This window comes from Mytilus trossulus, chromosome 10 (genome assembly GCF_036588685.1).
Source record: "Mytilus trossulus isolate FHL-02 chromosome 10, PNRI_Mtr1.1.1.hap1, whole genome shotgun sequence".
Lineage (NCBI taxonomy): Eukaryota > Metazoa > Mollusca > Bivalvia > Mytilida > Mytilidae > Mytilus > Mytilus trossulus.
In genome coordinates, this window is record NC_086382.1 from 70651008 (window position 1) to 70676331 (window position 25324).

The 25324-nt window shown below is 31.2% G+C and overlaps 1 protein-coding gene across 6 annotated transcripts in view; it reads right to left on the reverse strand.

Annotated features, from left to right (window-relative positions):
- Positions 1 to 25324, reverse strand: part of LOC134688455 (synaptotagmin-7-like) — a 123851-nt gene that overhangs the window by 82817 nt on the left and 15710 nt on the right. For all 6 annotated transcript variants that reach the window (XM_063549183.1, XM_063549180.1, XM_063549181.1 and 3 more), the window contains exon 3: positions 12941 to 13205. In XM_063549183.1, coding sequence (XP_063405253.1) covers positions 12941 to 13205 — 265 coding nt within the window. The remainder of the gene's footprint in view (positions 1 to 12940; positions 13206 to 25324) is intronic.

Consider the following 25324-nt stretch of genomic DNA (forward strand, 5'->3'; position numbering starts at 1 on the left):
ATGATTCTAAACAGGTGGTGAAATGACATGTATCTAAACAGGTGGTGAAATGACATGTATCTAAACAGGTGATGAAATGACATGTTTCTTAACAGGTGATGAAATGACATGTTTCTACACAGGTGATGAAATGACATGTTTCTACACAGGTGGTGAAATGACATGTATCTAAACAGGTGGTAAAATAGCTTGTATCTAAACAGGTGGTGAAATGACATGTTTCTTTTAAACAGGTGATAAAATGACATGTTTTTACACAGGTGGTGAAATGGCATGTTTCAAAACAAGTTGTGAAATGACATGTATCTAACTAGATGGCTAAATGACATTTAACTAAACAGGTGGTGAAATTATGTCCAAACATGAGGTGAAATAATGTCTGAAAATGTGTGGTGAAATGATGTCTTAATATGTTAAAATTGGATGTTGTAAACAAGCACAGCATTGATTACATTTTAATAAATCATCTTCCAATATTTTTCAAAATATTATTGGAAACAAAATTTCCACAAAGAGAATTCCAAGTTTTAATGCAAGCATTAACTGAACATTTGATAGTGATATAATGATATTTTATGTCTGTTTTGCTTTTAGAAACCACAAAAAGCACAGATTACCATTTTCTTCTACATTAAAAAGTCGGATAATTGAAATGGGTCTATATTTTATGATATTTTTAATCAGACAAAATGTATGTTTATTATTTTATGAAATCCGCAACTTAGAATTCCTTTCTGTGTTCTGACTTTTATTTTAACCTGCTTCAGAATGTTGAGTCATTTCTCCCAAGTACAAATGCCCTCTTCATTCCATCATTGATTCCTGGTGTTATCTTTAAGTCCCTGGATAATCACATTATCTTCATCTTTCACAGAATCCCTACAATTTGATTTGCCTAGACCAAGGCTTATGACTGATAAATTGATACTTGTTAAATCTGCCTCATACCTATACACTAGGTATTATATTAGTGTTTAATTCTACTTAATTTTTAATTGATAGTATATAATCTTTGAAAGCAAGAATGCTCTGTACCTTTTTTTTATATTCAGATACAGTTCTAAATGAATGCAAACTTCATAAAATTTGAAATATGATCCAATTATATATACTGTAAAAACAGTTTTGGGTATTGCTGATGTCTATGTAGTGACCTATATAGTCATTCACTTCTATCTCATTTCTATGGTGGTGGAGAATTGTCTTGTTGGCAATCATACCAGATATTTTCATTTTTATATAAACATGATTATTTTTGGTGCATGTTCATTTTCACTGAACTAGTACCGGTACACAATTTTATTTGGGGACCAGCTAAGGGTCACCACCAGGTACAGGATTTTCTCGCTGTGTTACAGACTCATTGGTGGCCTTTGGCTGTTGTCTGCTCTTTGGTCGGGTTGTTGTATCTTTTGACATATTCCCCATTTCCATTCTCAATTTTATGATTAGTCAACATCACTAGAAAGCCACTTTGCTGCTACTTTTAATTTTTTCTAAATTTATTATTTTAAAAAAAATAAGCAGGGAATCACTAGCTAGCCCATTTAATGAGATATAAAAAAAAATGTTTAGTGTTTACACCAAAAAAGGCCTGAAGGAGTTTCAATAATTGGTTTTGAACAAATGCTCAGTAAATCTGCATGTAGCATCAGTAAGTCTGAAATTTTCTAAGCTTATGGTTCAGACTTGTACAGAACTAGCTGTTAATATGGAAATAAAAAAAGATGTGATATGATTGACAATGAGACAACTCCACATCCAAGACCAAATGACCAAAGGATAGCAACCGTTACACTCTCAGTTCTTACACACTCACTGTCATGGCATGGCTGGTTTGTTTTTCGAGTTACGATTTTAAATATCCCTTTAGTATCTTTGGCCTCACTTTGAAACATGTTGAACAGGCAATAACAAACACATTTAGTCATTGTAAATGAAGGTTAAGTAGCATCAAAGCTTGGCTCACACGATACAACACAGAATTACGGAAGGAAGCAATCAGCCAATGAATCATTGTACTCGGGTAGTACATTATTAATGAGATATGTTTTCCTCGAGGATAATGTTTATCACATCATCAAACATTCAACACAACTTTTACCTGAAAAATCAATGCAAATTCTGATTGGAAATGTGAAAATTTTAATAGCTTAGATTTCATGTTTGATTTTTATAGGATTTTGTTGCTTCAGGTTTTGTTTCATTGAGTGTAAGATTTCAAAAGATTCTGTTTTTCATGTTCACTTTCAAGATCAGATTGCAATAATCTGAGTTTTTTAATATAGAATAAAAACACATGCAATCTTGTTGAGTGCCTCATTTAGTATGCAAGAAAAATAAGAAATAATTCATGGGGGCTGGAATATATCGTGATTTACAACAGGTTGGCCCTTTATGACAAATATTTTACACTGACCGATACGGATTGATCAAATAGAGGTTCTTTTTCCAAAAAGTTTGGACGGCAAAAGAATGGACGCACAGACCAGAAACATAATGCCCCTCTACTATCGTAGGTTGAAAATAATGGGAATTACAATGCTAGGTAAAAACAGGTAACTAATTGGGAGCGAAAAGGGTGAGAATTGTAAGGTAAAAACAGGCAAATAATTTGGAGTGAAAAGAATTAGAATTGATAGATAAAAACAGACAAATAATTGGGAGTGAAAAAAAAGTCATGGAATGAACAACAATTGTATGTAGATAGATACCCAACTAACCTGATCGTTCACCAAATTGGCAAATACATATTAAGAGTAAGCGCGTATGTTTTTGTTTATTTGAAATAATATGGTTAAGAACTTTCAAAGGTCAATAGTATTAGTGAAAATAAAAATAAATTGACTGATGAAACCAACTAGCAAAGCTGAGAGGGATCCAATCAAAATGGTGGCTTACACTGACACTCAATAAAATCTCCCAAAAGAACATATCTCTGAAATGTGTCTGCTGTTAAAGTACCCAATAACAACATTTAAAAGTGCAATGTTAACAATGTGCAAATATTAGTTAACTGTTTAATCAGAACTTTTAATAAGGAATTATGTTTGTTTAATGCTTGAGTAATTACAAAAATCAAAAATTATAAATCTGGTCTATTTCTGTACAAATATTATATTCCTTTTCTTTTCTTTTATACTGTATAATATTATTCCTGGAAGATCAAGTTCAATAGAATTCTACGCATTTTAAAGGAACATTGGAAACTTCATAAAAGTTCTGTCAATTGTACTTGTCCTTCATTCATTGATTTATACCCACTCGAGAATACTAAACCAATGTCTATAAATGTCAATTCCCAAGATGCATCACACTTAAATGTAGCATCAACTAAAGTACTGATGTCCTATTGCTTCTATTAGGTTAAATAGTTATCTGTTTTTCAAAAATATTTTTGTATTTTTTAGGTATATGTCAAATGAATCTGAAGGTATAATATTAAATGAATGTGACTGAACAATATTGAAAGTCTGCATGTCACAACCACAATGTATCTTACTAAATATGGGTAATCAAATTTATAAATTAAAGCTTTCGTTGTGTGAAGGTCAAGGACAACAATTGCTTAAAGTGTACAACAATTCTAGCTATGTGCAAGGGTGACAATATGCCAAACACAAGTATTAATTGTGGCAGTCAGAACTTTGTGAAGAACAAAATATTAGCCTATTCCGAATGAACATATATAAGACAACAATATGGATTTAAGCTGTAGAGTATGTTTGACTGTGACATAATGGTAGTGACAATAGTCTTCAGACTCAAACCATACATAATACTTTGGCTCAGCTGTGACATAATGGTAGTGACAATAGTCTATAGACTCAGACCATACTAATTCTCCTGAGACTATAATTATTACACTCCTGATGATACTTATCTAATGCATTTCATGCATTATAGGATAACTTTACAGTATTGACTTCCTCAACTGATTAATCTATCATTTAGTATCATATTCAAAGTACTGAATAACATGCAATAAAACATGGATAAAGATCATATATGTTTTATTTCTGTGTTAAGACATTTTGAAAGTGCATCCTTTTATCTGCAGGAGTACATTATCCTGCTTTGGTTTACATTTTGCATCTGCAAATAAAATAATGCATCCTTGTTCGACTGTTGAATAACATGGTCATAATTGCTTAAAAAAAGACTGTACATCATCCGAGGGACACAGATGATGTTCCTGCTTACACATAATGTAGCATTGTGTGTGAGTATCATGACATTTGGTTGAGGCAACTAAAGTTAGAGAAAGCGAACAAACTTTGGGAGGCACATGTAGGGGATGGATATTGAGGGTACCATTTACTGCTCCTTAATTCCCTGTGGAGGATACATATAAATAAAAACATTAAAACTCTTATGATAACAAGTAGGCAAGTTCAAAGCATGCTGAAAAAGAAGCAAAAAGGACACTAAAGAGGATAACCAAATCCTAAAGTGTAATAATCCACCCTCATATTGTGCTCTATTATATATGTGTATGAGGGATATATATATAGTGTATATTGGTCATAACGTAAGATCCAGTGGCGGATCGAGGAATTTTAAAAGTGGGAGCCCACTGACTGACCTAAGAGGGGGCCCGCTCCAGCCATGCTTCAGCGATTCCCTATATAAGCAACCAATTTTATTCCCAAAAAGAGGGGGCTCGGGCCCCCTGCCCCCCCCTAAATCTGCCTCTGAGATCAAGAAAACCCATAAACAATCCTGCAGTATTTCCCTTTCAATGTTAATCAATTAACAGCAATTTGTTTGAAATGACCATAAAAAAGTTAAAATCAATGTATTCTAGATTGCTCCTATGTTGCTTATTATAAGTATTACGAGCTGTTATATACCATAACCTACATTAAAGCTTTAAGTCTATCTATATTCCCTTGACACAACCAATTGTCTCCCCTATAACTCAATTACAAAACCAAAAGGAATTAAAGAACTTTAAACAATCACATATTTCACAGATAATTGTGCTTTCCTTAAAGTGTCACAACGTTTGGTACTAATAAAAACCAATGAAAAAAGAACAAGAGTATTTTCAAGCACTTTTGACATTTCGAAGACAATTTTACGAAATCAATAACAATTCTTTTAGCCACAGAAACAGACAAAAGATAATGGTTTTAATGGTTTACCATTTATCATATCTTAAACATAAACAATTTTCCTGACAGAAAGAGCCTAAGATGAACATATAATTATTGTTAAAACAATTTCATCAGAAAATATATCAGAATATGTAGGTTACAGTTATACAGTCTGTGCTGGCTAGAAACCCTGTGATACAAGAAAGATAACTCTATATTCTAAACTTTTCTAGTGTAACTACTAGTTTTTGATGGGATTGTTATTAGTTTATGGATTAGATGCATAAGCTTCACATATCTTAGGGGCATTTAAGCCCTGTAGATAAATGAGATATGAGACAATTAAGTCTGATTTACATAGAAGTCAAATAAATTAATATTTTATCTTTTCTCTTTTGTTCTTAAAAGAGCAATTAGTTTAGATAAAACAGGAAAAGTGTCATTATCTCAGATTTTCCAGATGCATTAACACTTTTAGAACATGGTTTTATAGTTATGTGTTTGGAATGAAATTTTAATTGTAATTTTTTATGTGACATAAAATTGATGCCTAAATATTACTGATTTGGTATGGCTGTACTATCGTGTCTCTTTTTGGTTTAATTGCCAAAATCTGAACTTTTGCTGATAAATGAAATGAATGTTGCATCCTATTTCAGATTACTGTTAATACAGATAGAATTGTTTCTCCATGTACAAATTAATCAAAATCTTTGACAACTGCTACCACAAATGCCACCATGCCCCAAATATCCACCATTTCTCCTTTCTGCGACTATTAAGGCAGGGGAGATAACAAAAGTACATGATAACTTTCTATACTAAAATCAATACTCCTCAAGTGAAAGTCACTTTGATTCAGGGTACTTTTCCAAATGGAAAAATTTATTTTCTATGCCTGACAATTTATCAACAGCTCCTAATCAAATATTACAACAGAATTGATCATTTGCAGGAATATTGTTTAACACTTGAATGGGTTAATGCTGTAATATAAATGTCAAACAAATGAAAAGATATGTCATTTCATGAGGGACATAAAGAGGATAGTTTGAGTGAACAGAAGTAATTTTGTCTTGAGTTAATTTTTAACAGAAATCTTTGTTAATCACCATGTCTTAGGAATGATGTGTCAATGACTAAATCCTAGGCCTGTTTTCACTATCAAATATGATCTCCAAAACCCTTGTCAAAAAGAAAAGTTTGAAAAAAAACACAAATTCAATTGTTTAATAACTATATAGCTAATAAGATTGAGAAAGGAAATGGTGAATGTGTCAAAGCGACACAAAGGTGAGTGAAAAAACTATGTGAATTAAGTTTTTTATCCTTCATTGAACTTTTAATGTCGTCCCTAACAAATGCCAGAGGCTTCTGACTTGGGACAGGCGCAAAATTGGTACTCAATTTCTATTGTATGAGACTATTGGAATCAAATATCCACATATCCATAGCCAGGGGGATCTGGAGGGTCCGACCCCACCCCACCCCACCCCCTCCTTGAAACCAAAAAGCACTGTTAAAGTCAATGTTCTATTCAAATTGTGACTGTTAATGTCGAATTCATGGGTAAAAAAAATAACCTTGGAAATTCCTGGCTATGGGCCTGATCCATGAAATACCTTTTTATCTTCAGACCATGAAAATTGGTACTCATGAAAATAAATGAATTCACAGTAGTTAATGTTGCTATAAAAAAAAAATGTTGCTATAAAAACAACTTAAAAAAGTTTGACCAATGTTCATAGAAAACTAAGTGACTGTGATAGGAACAAAGAGGCTTTATTTTATCATCCTTCTTAATCTAGGTTTCCTGTATAACTGGGACATGGAATTAATATGAGCTTCCAGACAGAGATTACTACTCAAAACATCAAACAATACACTTGACCTTATGACACCACAATTAAGAGAATAGCACAAAGTTCTTCCCCTATTGATCCATTTATAGTTTTTCTTCCTGCTAAAGAAATAAATCAACAAATTTTACTGCAGAAGCTATCTCAGAAATTGAATTAAATTGACAAAGCTGTAAATGCAATCTCAGTAATTACTGGAATAACTGACTTTTACTGGAAATGGACTGTCATAATTCATGGTAAACCAAGAGAATTATAAATAAAGGATGAAAGGCTTTAAAAACACTCTCTTTCGTTGGTGCAAAAAGATCACTTTTACACCTCAGATTTTATCTTTGTACTGACAAAAACATTTATTGAGAGTAAAATATTCCCAACATCCTTAGTATAATTGGTAGTGTATGACCGAGTTTCAATTGATCTGTTAATAATTGATAATCCTATAAATTGTAATTAAATTACAAATGTTTAATATTGTGGATTAAATGCATCCTCACAAACAGCCAGAGATGTATCTATAATTATAACCAACTACTTCTGGGCTATTTTTCTCTAATTCAATTCATTTTAAAAAATCAATCAGTGTGTCACTGGTTTTCCAGCCTTGTATACAAAGAGGGATAACTCAAAGAAAATTTCAGAAAACAAATATCATATGGCAAATAGGTTTTAAACTTTAGCAGTTTAAACTATCAAAGATAAATCTCATATACTTAATTCAACAATTCAAAAATTCAAAGGATAAAATGGGTAAAACATAACTTGAATTCTTATCTTGACATGACTTTCTCCCTTAAGTGACCCTCATGATACAAATTTATTAATATCATAGGTAAATCAACTGACCCATTACAAATTAACAGATTATAAAGAGCAAATATTTTCACTTGTCCCCCACCCCCTCCCATCTATTTAAAAAACATCAACAATTTCTCCAACCCTGTTTTACCTGTTCAATCTCTTCAAATTCATGAGTTGCCACTGGACATTAAGAAACCAACAATCTATCAATCAATCAAATTCACCTCTATACTTCAGATTTTTATGCCCCATTTATGAGCATTATTTTTTCTGGTCTGTGCATCCGTTCATTCTTCCGTCCGTCTGGTTGTTCATCCGTCTGTTCGTTTATCCGTCTGTTTGTTCATCCATCTGTTCGTTCGTCTCTCTGTCCCACTTCAGGTTAAAGTTTTGGTTGAGGTAGTTTTTGATGAAGTTGAGTCCAATCAACTTGAAACTTAGTGCACATCATCTTTATGATATTTTTTTTAAATTTTAAAGCCAAATTAGAGATTTTACCCTATTTTCACTGTCCACTAAACATAGAAAATGATAGTGCGGATGGGGCATATGTGTACTGGGGACACATTATTGTTTTCATCATATTTCAAAACTGAGCAGAATTTCTTACCACTTATGAGCTGACATGACTAATTTTGGACCACAATTTCAATTTAGAAGTGATTGGTACTGCACAGTGTTTACCAGATTTTTCTTATTATTTTAGCAAACATTCAAATTTAGAAACATTTCAGATGATGTTTAAAAATGGTTTGTGCAATTAACAAAATAATTTAATGAAATCAGAGATGTTGTCAAGATTTGAGATCACCCAAATGTGAAATTCAGACCCTCAATCAAAGGTTTTCTAGAAGTTCTACCATTAAAACTTTATAAATTGATAAAAATTGGACATTTTAAATTCAAATTTATAGGAAACTACATTGTATGTAAAAAGATGTTTGCTCTATGGTTTTGAATTAAAATGAAATAGGTCAGTTACCTACATAATTTGGTCAAAATGAAGTGTGCACTTATTTTCTTGCTTGTTTGTTTGTTGAAATAAAGTGAAAAGAAAATTTTATAAATATTTTGAGTGATCATCCTATTTATTGGCTTATATAAACCAGGTCCAAAGGACCTTTGGTAGATTTGTTTATTGTTGGTCAGAAAAAAAAATAATATCCCAAGACATACTTATAAAAAAGAAGATGTGGTATGATTGCCAATGAGTCAACTCTTCACTAGAGACTGAATGACTATAATAAGAAGATATAATTTTTAAAAGTAAACCATTGTAGGTCAAAGTACAGTCTTCAATACAGAGCCTATTATGGCTCACACCGAAATGGCGAGCTATAAAGGGTCCCCAAAATGACAAGTGTAAAACCATTCAAACAGGAAAACCAACAGTCTAATCTACATAAAAATTGAGAAACGAGAAACACTTATGAACCACATCAACAAATGACAACCACTGAACAATAAACCATCTTGTGGGTTCCTGAGTTAACATGAAAAATATATATATGGTTTTGTAACTAAATTGGTTTAAAATTATAAACTGAACAATTTGTTGCAATCAAAATTCAATTTGAGCTAAGTATAAAAAATTATTCATACACATTTTCTACGTTTTCAACTGATAAATTCAAAGTGACTCTTCAACTGATCTCTGAAACTCAACAATCTATTTCTAATGTGTTTTTTCCCATCAATTCTATATTCATCTCACAAGAAGTCAAAAATCTCTGCATTAATATCTTTTAAATTTGACTTCTTAATCCCACTTAACCTGAGAACTTTGTAAATTACATAAAGTATATGACTTTTTAATGGCAACATATATAACCCATATCATGTTTAATACTCTTAACATATTTTGGTTTCTATATAAATGGCTAACGAGATCAATCCTGAAGTGTGAAGAGGAGCTTCCTCAATGGAATCTCAATTCAAAGTTCAAATATTTGTAAATACAAATACAGATTTAGTAACTTTTGTTTCAGTTTTGAATCTTGCAGAATTACACCTATTAAACTTTGCTAACTATAATTTGACGTAAATGCATATTAGGATAAATTCTAATGTAAATAAAATCTTAATAATTCCCACTCTTATCTTTAAATATAAAGCAAACATGAATTGTATCCTTACAAATATGAACAATAACAGAGGTGTATTTAAACACTTGAAAAATGTTCATTTGTCATAAAAATCAGATTAAAATTGTAGGAGTTTGTAAATAAATACACCCTTCATGAGTCAAGACATTCAAGGGTTATCTCCCATACTTGAAGATAAAATTTACAAATGTATATTTTTATAGATAAAATTTTCAACTGAAATTTTGTAACCAAATGCAACAACTTGGTAACAATATGGCAACTCGGTTTTGACTCCTTCATGAATGTTAACACTTATTTCAATAACAATAATGAGGGCCCTCATGGGGTTTTTGATTATGTGATTACTTGGCCGTTTTTTTAATGATTATTTGAATATTAAGCCAAATATTTCATGATTATTTGATTACCTAGGACTGTATTTTTAGTTTATGATTATTTGATTACTAAAGATAAGCAAATATTTAATGATTATGTGATTATATTGGCAAAAAAAATGGTGATTATGTGATTACTAGGACCCCCCCCCCCTGAGGGGCCTCAATAATATTAGAAGGGTTTAAAGGAAGTTTTAAGATATTTTTTTTCCAAATAAAGATTTAACTTTTATTTTTCTCTACCTTTCTACTAAATCAGCAACTGAACACAAACAATAAGGATAATTTGCTCAATGACCTAATAAATGTACTCTAATATGAAATTTAATATTTTCAGTTTTATAGATTTAAATGTTTACTATACAAAAAACAAGTGTGAAAAAGAACCATTATATTTTAATATTTACACAAATTAAATCTAATGTCATCTTATATTTTAAACTTTCACCAGCTTAAGTTACTTCCATTAAATATAACAATGAAGCATTCAATTTTGTTTACATTAAAAGCAAAACAAATTTTGTGTTTAGTCAAATACAAGAAATAAAATAAAATACAGTATGATTCCCATAAGCCTATCTCTACAGAAGGTTTTCAATAAACAAATTAAAACTAAACACTTTATTTGCAAGACAAATTTATAAAATTAGGTTCAGTTTGCTTTAAGTAGTTTGTTTCATTTAAAATTCACAGTTACAATTGCATGATCATTGCAAATGCTATCCTCCACGATTTATCCTAGCAATTTTTCATTGCACTTGCATTTTCTAATTTAGAATTCAACATAGTGATTAAAGGATATAAAATTGACAACCATTGACTATGTAAAGTCTGTACCTGCAAATTTTTGTGATAAGAGAATTGTGTAACAGCCATCCGAAAAAAATGTTACATGTTCAAAGTTATTACAATAGTTATCTCCCTTTGTAAAGTTAATTACATGATCAAGTAAACTGATTCAGCCAGCTTATCTTGATAAAATAATCTCAGAACTTATAGATTCTATACATAATCCTTAAACACAACCTTTTATTACTTCTTTGGTGAATTATTGAACGGCTAAAAGCTTCAAACAGCATTCTAACACAAACTTTATCATATAGTGTGAAGATGAACATTTTCTTAATAGTAAATACTGATACTAAAGAGTGATAGATCTAAAGACCCATCACACAGGTACAGTATAGCATGCCAGCATCAGAAAGCCTTTATTGCAGGTACTGAAAGAAATTTATAATAAATGAAAGCTGATAAGGGATAAAGCTGAAAATGCATTAAACACTTAAAGTCATCAACTTCATGTGCTTAATTTCAGGAAGGTCTGATTTTTACATCCTTGGCAAAATGTGACATACATTTTATTGGATTTTATTGGATAGACTGACAAATTAATAAAACAAAAAACACAAGACAGACAGACATTCAAAGTATAACCCAAGTTTTTGTAGGATTTATATGTTCTTTCAAATTCAGCCCTTATAAAGCCAAGTATTTTTTTGCATACATGTATAGTATAAACTCAGTGTTTCACTAATGTTTTGTAGATTTATTTATGAAATGTGATTCATATCAGTTTATCGAAAAAATTGAACAAAAGCCACTATGTTCTGAAACATTTTTTAAAACAAGTTTTGTATATAATCAGGTGAATGAAATCTGATAAAAAAAATATGTTTAAGGTAATTTTATAATGACTAAAAGGAACTACTTTTACAAGATTTCCTTAAAAGAATCATATTATTCAAATTTTTGTAAAATAACAATGGAAAACATCAGGTATAACATGTACTGTTAATAAAACTTTCAGCGTCTAAGAACACTGGATGCGAAATCACACAACTATTTAATAAATTCAACAGTCATCATTAAAACATTTCTATCTATTTTTTTTGCAGATGAATTTTCTATCAGATTTACTACTTAATCTTGATCCTCCCTTTCACAGATGACCAATTTTTATTTATATATGTCACAACTTCTCTTCAGCTAGGTCTCACAGATCTGCAGTATGTTAATGACCTACTCTACATGTATCAAGGTCACCACATCATTCTCCTTATGACCAGAATATAGTCTCCAACACCTATCATAATGGTAACACAGGTTGAAGTGATGTGTAAATATAAGATACTGACCATTACCACTTATTCAATGACAACTTTGATCTATCTTCTTTCCTATCTCTTTTATAACTGACCACACCAATAAATAACTTTAAATTAAAGTCAACAATATTTATTAGTTTTCTTTAAGAAGAAGGACATTAATCTTTCCTTTAACTTGAAAAAGGAATTGGTGGGAAAACATCAATGAGACAGCAACCAAACAACAAGGTAAACCAAAACACACTAAACTATACAAATCAAACAAGAAAATACAGTTGACAAAATTAGAAAATCTACATTGTTTGGTAACAAGTTGAACATTTTTCGATATTTTAATTCTTCATTCTTTTATTAATACTAACCATATGGTTTAAAAGTATAAAATACAAGGATCTTTATCTTTTTCAACGCATTCACAATTTGTTATGCCACAGCCTTATCAGCCAAATGCTTTTACAACACCCATTGCTGTATGATGTCAGAGGAGTGAAATTATCAGTGTATATTTCAACAGGAAATCACAGTATATTTTTGCAACTAATGTTATAATCAGAAATAATTGGTTTTTTTTAGTTGATGTTTCAAACTACTTACTTGATAGTTTTTCTTCTCAGCATAGGAGACCCAGACTGGAACCCCACTGTTGAATCTTTGTCCTCCCATGACCTCTTCCCAAGCTGTCTGGTATCCGTGTCCTGTGGTGTATACTTCTGTACCAGTTTATCTACATGTTCTTCGTCACTGCCACGTTTCTTCTGCCAGCAACACGCACACACAAACACAGCCAACAGAAGAATGAATACAGAAGCTACAGAACTAACCACTGCTAGGACTATCTGCATGGTGTCGTCCATTGTGCCTAAATAAAGAAGAACAAGTTTACTTAAAACCCAATACACACAAACACAGCCAGTAGTAGGATGAATACAGAAGCTACAGAACTAACCACTGCTAGGACAATCTGCATGGTGTCGTCCATTGTGCCTAAATAAAGAAGAACAAGTTTTACTTAAAACCTATAACACAAAAACACAGCCAGTAGTAGGATGAATACAGAAGCTACAGAACTAACCACTGCTAGAACGATCTGCATGGTGTCCCCCATCGTGCCTAAATAAAGAACAAGTTTTACTTAAAACCTATAACACAAAAACAAAACCAGCAATATATACAACAACATGAAAAGTAGAAGAAATAAGGATATTCAAAGGTTTAGACTACCGGTAATCAATGTTAGAACCAATATAATTTGTCTTTCCTTAAATAAACATTTTCTATTGTGTTTTCCAATGCTGTCATTTTTTCTTGCAGACACCTCCGTGAACTTATAACATTTTTTTGATGACTGCTTAGTTATTTATTTCTTACAATCAATATATATAAATATAAGTTAATAAGATGTTTTTATATAAGATTCCTTATTATTACCATAGAAGTACACAACGCCTTGTTGTTTTTCTCTTGTAAAGACATAGTTAATTACAATGATTTACTACTGAAGCTGTCTAACATATCCACTCAATTCAATGGGCATTAATTAGTCTGATTCTGTAAGTCATAACTACCTGTAATGGTCACTTTTATGCTCATTTTAATATCATAGGAAGAGGATATAAAATTTTGTCAATGACACAACTATCCATTAAGACCATTCAGATCTTTAAGACCAAGATGTAAACAATTCAGTTCATTGCCTTATTACACTAAAACATCAATTATATTATCACATGTGTTCCTGATGATTGATTATTGGTGCTTTAAAGCCATTTTTATAGTACTACATGAATATATTTTGGGACTCTGTTTCATTAATAGAGTAGCTATAGGCCATAGTGGCTGTGCCCCCTCTTTTTGGCACTCTTAAATATGGTTGAACACACTGTTATCAGACAAGTGATGTACCATATAGCTGGGGGTTTTTTTGCGGTTGTAAAATTTCACAATTTTCATTAAATGAGGTGTATGAAATATTTTGGTGGATTCAGTTCTTTTATAAATACCTTTGCATTAGCTCTTTTAAATTGGTGGAATTTATTTTGGAAATTTTGTTCTATCTGCGAAAATTTACACCCCCAAGAAAATAACCCGCAGTATGTACAAACTACTTCCACTCAGCCCGTAGGCTCCCTGCTACTCAATGAAGATGACCAGTATTATAAATAAAAATAGATCAATGGCCTGATAGTTGTCTTCACTAGTAAGGTTCACATATGATATTTACTAATAAAAAGAACACATGTATTATTAACTGTATGAATAAAGGTTAACAGATGGTCCAATGTCTCTGAACTGATGGCCTTAGTTAATATGTAAGCCCTCTCCTAAGGTGGTCATTTGTGCATAAAAAAATATACTAATTTCAATTACACTGGTACTAGCAAAAATTTTATTTTGTCTGGTTTAATTTTCTTCAGAAAATGGATCTGAATCCAAAAATGACAAAAATCCCTTATCTAGCATAATAACATTAATGGTACCAATTTTAATGCACCAGATGTGCATTTTGACAATTCATGTCTCCTCAGTGATGCTCTTGGTCAAAAATATTTAATGAGCTGTGGAAAGAATTCAGGATCAAAGTCAATCCAAAACCAGATAAAGAATCAAAGCTAAATTTCAATTTGAAAGATCGATACTTCAAGTTGTAATGATTTTATAACAGCAAACTACAATCAAAACAATCTCCTAATTTTCCTGCCAGTACCAAAGTACCAATTCAACTGGACTGATGATTATATAATCCTCACTAAATACCTCAAAAAATAAATCCTACTTACATCATACAGATTCTAGCTCCATAATAAATCTTAACTTATAGTGTAAAATATGCTCAATACCATTGTGTTAAAAAAAATTCAACTATGACATGACTTGTAAAGATGGTCCGAGACCACCATTGTCGTCCCTTGATTTTCGTTGTTCACAAATATAGTCCCTAGTGTTGACAGTGGGTTACTTGCCATTAATTTTTATACCTCTTCCAAATTTATTTCTCCATGTTTAATGCCTCAAATTGCAAGTAGGGGGATAAAATTACACTGTAAAAAAATTTGGGTCCAGAATTTTAAAGGAAAGTAGTAATTTGGTCCAGCTGAAAAAGGTTGAAAATGAGCACTTCGGAAGCTGTCAAAAGATTTCAAGACGCCCTAAACATAAAATTGTCCATATTTTGAGTTAGAGGCGATGAAGTTTTCTATAATTTTGATATAATTTGTCCCAAAAGTAGTACAACACACTGTAAAAGTTTCTTTGAGAAAGCGCAGGTGGGATTTTTTTTATTTTCATTTATGTTCTAAAAGAAATGCACTACGAATTAATTGTGTTCTCGGACCTAAGAGGTGAAATCTGTAAATATAGAATTTATACTCTGGCAACTTCCCTAAATTATTTGATGGTGTCAACTTGTCAAATAGCATGAAACTAAAGGATTTAAACTTTTATTTTATAGAATTTCTGCAAAAATAACCAATTTTGGCATTTTATGGTCAAAATAGGCATTTTATAACTTTTTCAATATTGATGCATAAATGGCATCCTGACTTTCTATCTGGCAGGTTTTCATGTGTCAATATTTGTGTTTCTATGCCTTTATCTACTTCTTTTACTTATTTATGAACTCTGAATCTACAGAAAAGAAGTTTATCTCAGACAAAATGTGCAAAATGTGTTATATAAATGACCCTTGTCTAACGCCTTGTTTGGATGAAGTCAATAGTGGGGAGCTTGGTACATAAAATTTGATGTCCATATTGAAGACCTCTCTAAATTTGTATCAAATGCACTTTACAATGTCTATTGTACCTGTTCCATTTCACATACTATCTTTCTTTTCTTCTGTAGGATAGCAAGTGGTTTAAATATAAGCCTGTTGAGAATAAATTGCATGCAAGTTTTTCCCTAAAAAGGCAAAAATCTTTGTATCAGCCCATACTGCTTGTAAGAAAAGTTAATTGCAAGAGTCTTTTTGTGCTCAGATTTGTTGTATCATGTCACATGAGTATAGAAATGATAAAAAAGACACAAATTTTTATTTCTTATAGTCTCAATATGCATTTTTTAATGTAAATATGTGGCACGGCCTAAATTGACCCTAAATTTTTTCCACTCTTAGTTGGCCCATGACCCTTTTAAACTAATATGATATGTTATTTGTAACTTTTCTTTCCATTTAAAGTACTTTCAATACATATGTAAGGATTATTTATAACCAAAAAGCTTCACAAATTTAAAATTGGTGGAAAAAATTACATCTTCATGTAAGGCCCCCCTTCATTGAAAAACCTCAATTTTTAGGCGCAGGCTCATATAAATTTGACTTTTGAATAATTATGACAAGTCTTATAAATCAAATGAGTACTCTATTGCTTTAAGTATATGATAAGTTATATATTAAGTCATTTAAAAAGTATTTTTTTGCAATATTTGAATTTTTAAAGCCCCAAATGTTGATAGTTGAAATTTTTCAATTTAAAGTCAAAATTTTACACGCAAAGAGGAGTATAGAATTTTATTTAATGTCTATAATATACATCCTATTGTCATGAAACTTTGTAAGCAGTGTTATAATTCATTAAGCTTTGGTCATACCAAGTCTTTTTAAGATTTGTCAACTCTTTCTACCCTATTAGGTCCGAGACCACCATTGTCGTCCCTTGATTTTCGTTGTTCACAAATATAGTCCCTAGTGTTGACAGTGGGTTACTTGCCATTAATTTTTATACCTCTTCCAAATTTATTTCTTCATGTTTAATGCCTCAAATTGCAAGTAGGGGGATAAAATTACACTGTAAAAAAATTTGGGTCCAGAATTTTAAAGGAAAGTAGTAATTTGGTCCAGCTGAAAAAGGTTGAAAATGAGCACTTCGGAAGCTGTCAAAAGATTTCAAGACGCCCTAAACATAAAATTGTCCATATTTTGAGTTAGAGGCGATGAAGTTTTCTATAATTTTGATATAATTTGTCCCAAAAGTAGTACAACACACTGTAAAAGTTTCTTTGAGAAAGCGCAGGTGGGATTTTTTTTATTTTCATTTATGTTCTAAAAGAAATGCACTACGAATTAATTGTGTTCTCGGACCTAAGATGGATCATTTTCTAATACATGTATTAATATATGTTAATTTATGAAAATCACTTCAGTACAACTATAATCACCAGAATCAGGTAATCTATAAATAATTGCACTTAATAAATATTTAAATATACTAAAGTGGCTGTAAATGGTAGAAAGAATCTATAAATATTGTCATTTAATGCTGTCCTCTAACAAACTATATTATTCTACATTCCTACTACAAATCCTGACACACTTGCATTATTACTTCAATTTCTCCTTAAAATATACCATAAAAATTTATTCAAAATCCATGTGAATGTGTTTTTAATCTATTATTGATTGAAATTGAATATTTATTTCATAACAAGACCATAACCTGGAGAAATGGAGAGCATGCAGTCAATATTATACTCATATTACATAAATTTACATTATTTTGAAATATTCTGTCCAGAGTATAAACTACAGGGAGCCTTTAACAAGAATGTGTCCCTTTAATAGTACATGGATGCCTTATCCACATTATCATTTTCTATGTTCAGTGGATCTAAAGTGTAAAATCTCTAATTTGGCATTAAAATTAGAAAGATCATATCATAAGGAACATGTATACTAAGTTTCAAGTTGATTGGACTTCAACTTCATCCAAAACTACCTCGGCCGTTAACTTTCAACTGAAGAGGGCCGGACGAACGGACAAATCACAGACGAACAAACAGACAAACGACCAAACGAACCGTGAAAAAGAGGTTAAAGTCAAATAAAACCTAGGTAAATGACATATAGATCATAAAATATTTCCATATACCAAATATAGTTGACCTATTGCAATTAGTATTAGAAAAAAAGACCAACAGAGTCAAAAACTTAACTTTGACCACTGAATCATGGAAATGAGGTCAAGGTTAGATGACACCTGCCAGCCAGACATGTACACCTTACAATCATTTCATACACCAAATATAGTAGACCTATTGCATACATACAGTCTAAAAGAAAAACAGACCAAAACACAAAAACTTAACTATAACCACTGAACCATGAAAATGAGGTCGAGGTCAAATGAAAACTGTCTGACGATGACACCTTCCAGTTGGACATATAGACCTTAAAATACTTTCATACACCGAATATACAAGACCTATTACTTATAGTATCTGAGATATGGACTTGACCACCAAAACTTAACCTTGTTCACTGATCCATGAAATGAGGTCGAGGTCAAATGAAAACTGTCTGACGTGCATGAGGACCTTGCAAGGTATGCACATACCAAATACTAAGTTATCCTATTACTTATAATAAGAGAGAATTTAATTTTACAAAAATTTACTAACTTTTTTTCAAGTAGTCACTGAACCATAAAAAATGAGGTCAAGGACATTGGACTTGTGACTAACGAAAATTTCTTAACATGAGGCATCCATATACAGTATGAAGCATCTAGGCCTTACACCTTATAAAATATAAACCTTTTGAGAAGTTAGCTAATGCCACTTCAGCCGGCGCCAGATCACTATCCCTATGTCGACCTCTTTGTCGCAGGCTCAACAAAAAATAACCCTAATTTATTACAAAACAAATATGACAACTGCTAAATTACTCAGGCTCCAGACTTTGAACAATTACATTAAATGTGGTGAAGTTAACATCATTTCAACTTTGTTAAAGATAAATAAATGGGAAATAAGTCTATGGGACACAGATGCATCTATTTAAAATTTGGTTGAGGCTATAACTTAAGCAAGGGAATAGAACCAAAACAAGAATGTGTCCATACTATGGACTCCATAGTACATGAATGCCCCACTCACACTATCATTTTCGATGTTCAGTGGACCGTGAAATTGGGGTCAAAACTTTAATTTGGAATTAAAATTAGAAAGATCATATTATAAGAAATATGTGTACTAAGTTTCAAGCTGATTTAACTTCATCAAAAACTACCTTGACCAAAAACTTTAACCTGAACTTCGCACTATCATTTTCTATGTTCAGTGGACCATGAAATTGGGGTCAAAACTATAATTTGGCAGTAAAATTTGTAAGGGTTCCGCGGAACCCGGTGTCTCGCCTACTATTGCTGTAAATCGCAGGCTCAACAAAAATGAGGAAAAAAATCAATAAAAATATTCCTCTTGATACTATCTTTTGATTGTAAAAAGCTTCTGTCCAAATTTGGTAAAAATCTAGGATAGTTATTGAATCTAATAAATGTTTTGAAAACTTTAACTGCAGACTGTATGTAATGTTAACTGAAAGAAAATCTAAGTCCAGTTAAAAGTAAAATACAGAAAAAATGGAGTTATCTTTATACAAAATTTACTTCTGGAAACTATCTTATGATTAATAATAAGCTTCTGTCCAAGTATGGTACAAACCCAGGATAGTAAAAGAAAGTTATTAAAATTTTAAAAACTTTAACCACAGAGTGAATGTAATGTTTCCTTGCAGAAAAACTAAGTCCATTTATAAGAAAAATACGGAAAAAATGGAATTTTATTTTTACAAAATTTACTTCTGGATACTATCTTATGATCATAAACAAGCTTCTGTCCAAGTTTGGTACAAACCTAGGATAGTTTAAGAAAGTTATTAAAATTCTAAAAACTTGAACCACAGAGTGAATGTAATGTTTCTCGCAGAAAAACTAAGTCAATTTAAAAGTAAAATACGGAAAAAATGGAATTTTATTTTTACAAAATTTACTTCTGGATACTATCTTATGATCATAAACAAGCTTCTGTCCAAGTTTGGTACAAACAAAGGATAGTTTAAGAAAGTTATTAAAATTCAAAAAACTTTAACCACCGAGTGAATGCAATGTTTCCCCGCAGAAAAACTAAGTCCATTTATAAGTAAAATACAGAAAAAATGGAATTTTAATTTTACAAAATTTACTTCTGTATACTATCATATGATCATAAACAAGCTTCTGTCCAAGTGTGGTAGAAATCCAGTATAGTTTAAGAAAGTTATTAAAATTTTAAAAACTTTAACCACAGAGTGAATATTTGTGGACGCTGCCGACGACGACGACGACGACGACGGAAAGTAGGATCGCTTAGTCTCGCTTTTTCGACTAAAGTCGAAGGCTCGACAAAAATTAGAAAGATCATATCATGTGGAACATGTGTACTAAGTGTCAAGTTGATTGGACTTCAACTTCTTCAAAAACTACCTTGACCAAAAAGTTTAACCTGAAGCGAACAGACGCACGGACGCACAGATGGACAGGCATAATTATAAAACTTAGAAAGCGACTTCACCAAAATTCAAACTTGATCTGTATAATACTATATCACTCTCATTTATTATAATCATTAAAACAATTTATATCTCAATAGACACTTTAAATTTGTTTTTGTATATTAAAATCAAAATTATACAAATACATGAAAAAATGTTTGCTTACACAACTGTATCAGGATTCCAACGTAATAATCATAAATTCTATCCTTGCTTTAAAATATTTAAACAGCAAGAGAATTCACTGTAACTGAATGCTAAACATTGTCAAATGCTAAGTCACTTACCTGTAAGGTATGCCTGAATTATTTAAACATGAAAATTATTCTATTGTATTCCAAAGTGCCATCTTAATATTAAGGGTTTTGACGTAAAAAAATATATAATCAAGCACGTTATTTTGGGTTTCATAAAGGAAGCAGATTTGTAATTAATTAACCAGTAGGTGCAGTATGTTTATTGATTATATCTATCCTTATTTTCAATAACATTTAATTAGGCCTTGTATACAGAAACATCTAAGGTTCAACAAACCATCAGATAGGTAAGAAGAACTGTCTTCATCAATTGGCCACATGCTATATGTTTTGTGTCCTTAATATCAATGGAAATCTGTTTTCAATGAATTTCAATGGTGTAAAATGGAAATAAAATACTTTTAATTAAGTCATAACAAAATACATAAAATACTTTAAATTAAGTCATAACAAAATACATAAAATACTTTTAATTAAGTCATAACAAAATACATAAAATACTTTTAATTAAGTCATAACAAAAAACATGTCAATTTTTACAAATTAAAAACCCCTCAATGAAGTTCCAATAGCAAATGTTTAAAATAATGCCTATGTAGAGTGGGGCGCCCATATTCATCGGGGACACACTTTCGCCGTTTAATGATTTTGAGGTGTAAAAACTTCAAAGGATGGCTGAAATGGAAGACATATACAGATAAATGATATTGCATAACAAATATGGTTATTTTTTAAAACTGAGACAAAATTGAGGCACCTACTGAAAAGGACCGAAAAACAGACAACAATTTTCGGCCAATTTCCTGAAGAAAAAACATGAATTCAAAGAAGTATTTCTAAGTAATTCTTTCACTGACTGCCCTAAATTTCAGTTCTTAACACTATTGAAAGGTCTGCTATTCATCTATAATGAAATTGATTTGATCAATGTTGTTTAAAGCTGTGGTTATTTGGTTTTAAATAGATGTGTAAAAACGGCGAATATGTCTCCCATTTAAAAAAAAATCAGGAAATCTCGAACACCCTTTAATCTAACTTTTCAGATGATTATATTCAAACAAACATGTTTTCAAGCTTAAGAATATTTTGCATTTGAAGTTATCTGTACATAGACAAGCAGTATACTTCAAAAACATTTAGACCTGAACATAAACTGTAGAAAACATGAAAAGATGGGGCGAAAATGAGCACCCCACTCTAACAATTTTAAATTTAAGACAGCAATTTCTGGCCTTGTTGAACGATTTGTATCCCAAAAAGAGGCCAAAGATACCAGAGGAATATTTAAACTTATAAGTTGAAAACAAACTGACAATGCCATGGTAAAAAAGAAAAACAACCAAAAGACAAAACAACAGTACACAAAGCACTAGAAAACCAAAGACTGAGCAACATCAACCAAAAATAACTTTGGTGAAATTTTTACAAACTATAAGTGGAAATATAAAACTGTCTCAAGTCCATGAATCTTTATACTAAGAGCTCATTTATTACCATTCTTTCTCCTCTTATTCAATATATGCATACAAATCAACTAGAGAGCATTATCACTGAAATGTCTGGCCTTCTGTACTAATCTTTGATATTATGTTGACAGTCCTAAATATAAAGCTTTGTTACAACTGTCACATAAACTTAACATTAACCAAGAAAACTAAACATTGAAAACATGAAAATGAGGTCACGGTCAGATGAACCATGCCCACCCCATCCCACTCACATGACAATTTCTTGATGTCCATTTATTCAATATAACTATAATAAACAGCTGTGCCATGAGCGCATGATACGCCCGACGTCTTGTGTGGAAGTTTTATGCAATAATCATAAATAGTTTCTGAGAAAGTTTTAAGCAATAACCATATATTGTTTTTGAGATATGGCGGGACATGTGAAACCCCCAACCCTGTTTATTTTTTCCAAAAAAACTAAATATCACTAAAATTAAATTTTGAATCAAAACCAAAAAGTATACAGATCTTTAGATTAATATAACAAAGAAGTGTGTAAAGTTTTAAGCAATAATCATAAATTATTTTTGAGATACGGAGCGACATGTAAAATAAACCTCCCCTGTTTAACAAAATACTCAATAACTCCAAAATAAAGTTTTAAATCATCACCAAAAAGTATACAGATCTTTAGATTAATATAACAAAGAAGTGTGTAAAGTTTTAAGCAATAATCATAAATTGTTTTTCAGATACGGCACAACATGTACAAAAAACCTCTCCCTTTTTTACAAAATACACAATAACTCAAAAATTAAATTTTGAATCATCACCAAAAAGTATACAGATCTTCAGATTAATATAACAAAGACATGTGTAAAGTTTTAAGCAATAATCAGAAATCGTTTTTGAGATATGGTGCGACATGTAAAAAACCCCTCCCCCTTTTTTACAAAATACTCAATAACTCAAAAATAAAATTTTGAATCATCACCAAAAAGTATACAGATATTAAGATTAATATAACTAAGAAGTGTTTAAAGTTTTAAGCCATAATCAAGAATCGTTTTTGAGATACGGTGCGACATGTGAAAAAAACACACCCCTTTTTTAGTTACAAAGTGCTGTAACTCAAAAAGTTTTAATCTTATTTTCACCAAAAAGTATAAAGATCATTTGACCATCATAAGAAACAACTATGTCAAGTTTCATGAAATTTGGAAAAGTTGTTCTCAAGTTACAGTGTGACATGTTTACGCCGGACAGACGGACGGACGGACACACGGACGGACACACGGACGGACACCAGACATTTGTATACCATAATACGTCCCGTCAAAATTTTGACGGGCATATAAAAATCAGAAACCAAATATGTAACAGCTCAATGTGGTAACAATATCTTATATAAAAGTCCTTGAAAAAGAGCTTTAAAGTATGATGTTTAAGTAACCAGGATAGAAACCCATGTGGTAAAATGTCTTACACAAAAGTCCTAAGCCTGTGCTAAAGCTATAAAGTCCTGATAGTATATGATGTTTAGTTAAACAGCATAGAAATCCATGAACTAAGTGATAATTAATGTGTACTACTCCTTCTAAAATCAATAAGCCAACCATTAGAGATATTTATTATTCATGTACCTTTTTGTAGCTGACACATATTAACAGACACAATACTACCATTTTATCTTAAACTTCTTAATAATTTCAAACATTCCAAAGAATTTTTTATGGTCTGGAATGGTATGTTAATAACTAACGATTACGCTGAATTAGTTAAATTATAATTTTAAGTGATATTCCAATTGAATAATTATGTCAATGTGCTTTTTACATATTTAGCTCAATTGATAATCATGATTATAAAAACTTAAGTTCAACCCATTATTCTATGCCATCAAACAGACTTTATATTATAATAATATACAAATTTCAAAGTTCAAAAGTAATATATAGGGTCAAAATGAGATATTTATGGAAATGTGTTAAAAAAAATCATGGGCATCATTTGTTTTGGGTTTAGATGATGAAATTTAGTCTATAATTGACAATTTGTGAAATAATGCAAAGTTTGCAATATATGTCCTTGACCTTTGACCTTCTCAGTCTGCACTGTCTCAGACTGGTACATTTTTATTTGGACAAATTTTTTTTTTATTCAAAACTTTGTTTTGACCAACAAGGCAAATGTAAGAACAGTGGTCTTCTGAAGTGGTTGGAAAAGATTTTGGTGCAGACTGCCTTCTGTACCTAGGTTCATCATAATTCTCCCGAATTCCTTTACGTCACCTAAACTAAAAATCTGGAGTTATATATAGATGCAGTTTAACTGTCTCAAACAATTATTTTAACTATTAAAAGTTCCTGGCTTCTTTGTATATCAATGGTATTAGTAATTTTAGCTTATTTTCAATGCTTTTAATTTAAACACCTTCTATGTTAAGGGTTTATGAATATATAAAATTCAAACAAACTATATAACTTCCAGACAGGTTGAAGCAACCACAAATCAATCAATATATGTATATAAATGATCAACCCTATTTTTATCAGTCTATATCCCTAAGGTATGCAAATCATGCAGGAAAATGAACAGTAACATTTACAGAAAACTCAACTGCATAATCGATCACTAAAGACTGCAAAATACAACGAGAATGGTTTTATCAATAGGACATGACTGCAGTAACATTTTTTGATAAACAGACTTTATAAAGTAGATATTTTTCAACACAGCCTTTTAGAAATAAAGAATATTTGAGCAATATTAAATTTAAGTCAATATTCTGTAAACTCTATGTACGCAACGCAATTACTTCTTATCAACCTTGCCTGAGAACCTTGCCTGAGAACCTTGCCTGAGAACCTTGCCTGAAAAGGTAGCTCCCTTAGAAATAATGAAAATTAGAGCAATATTTTAAGTCAATGTTCTGTCAACTCTATGTATGCAACGCAACTACTTC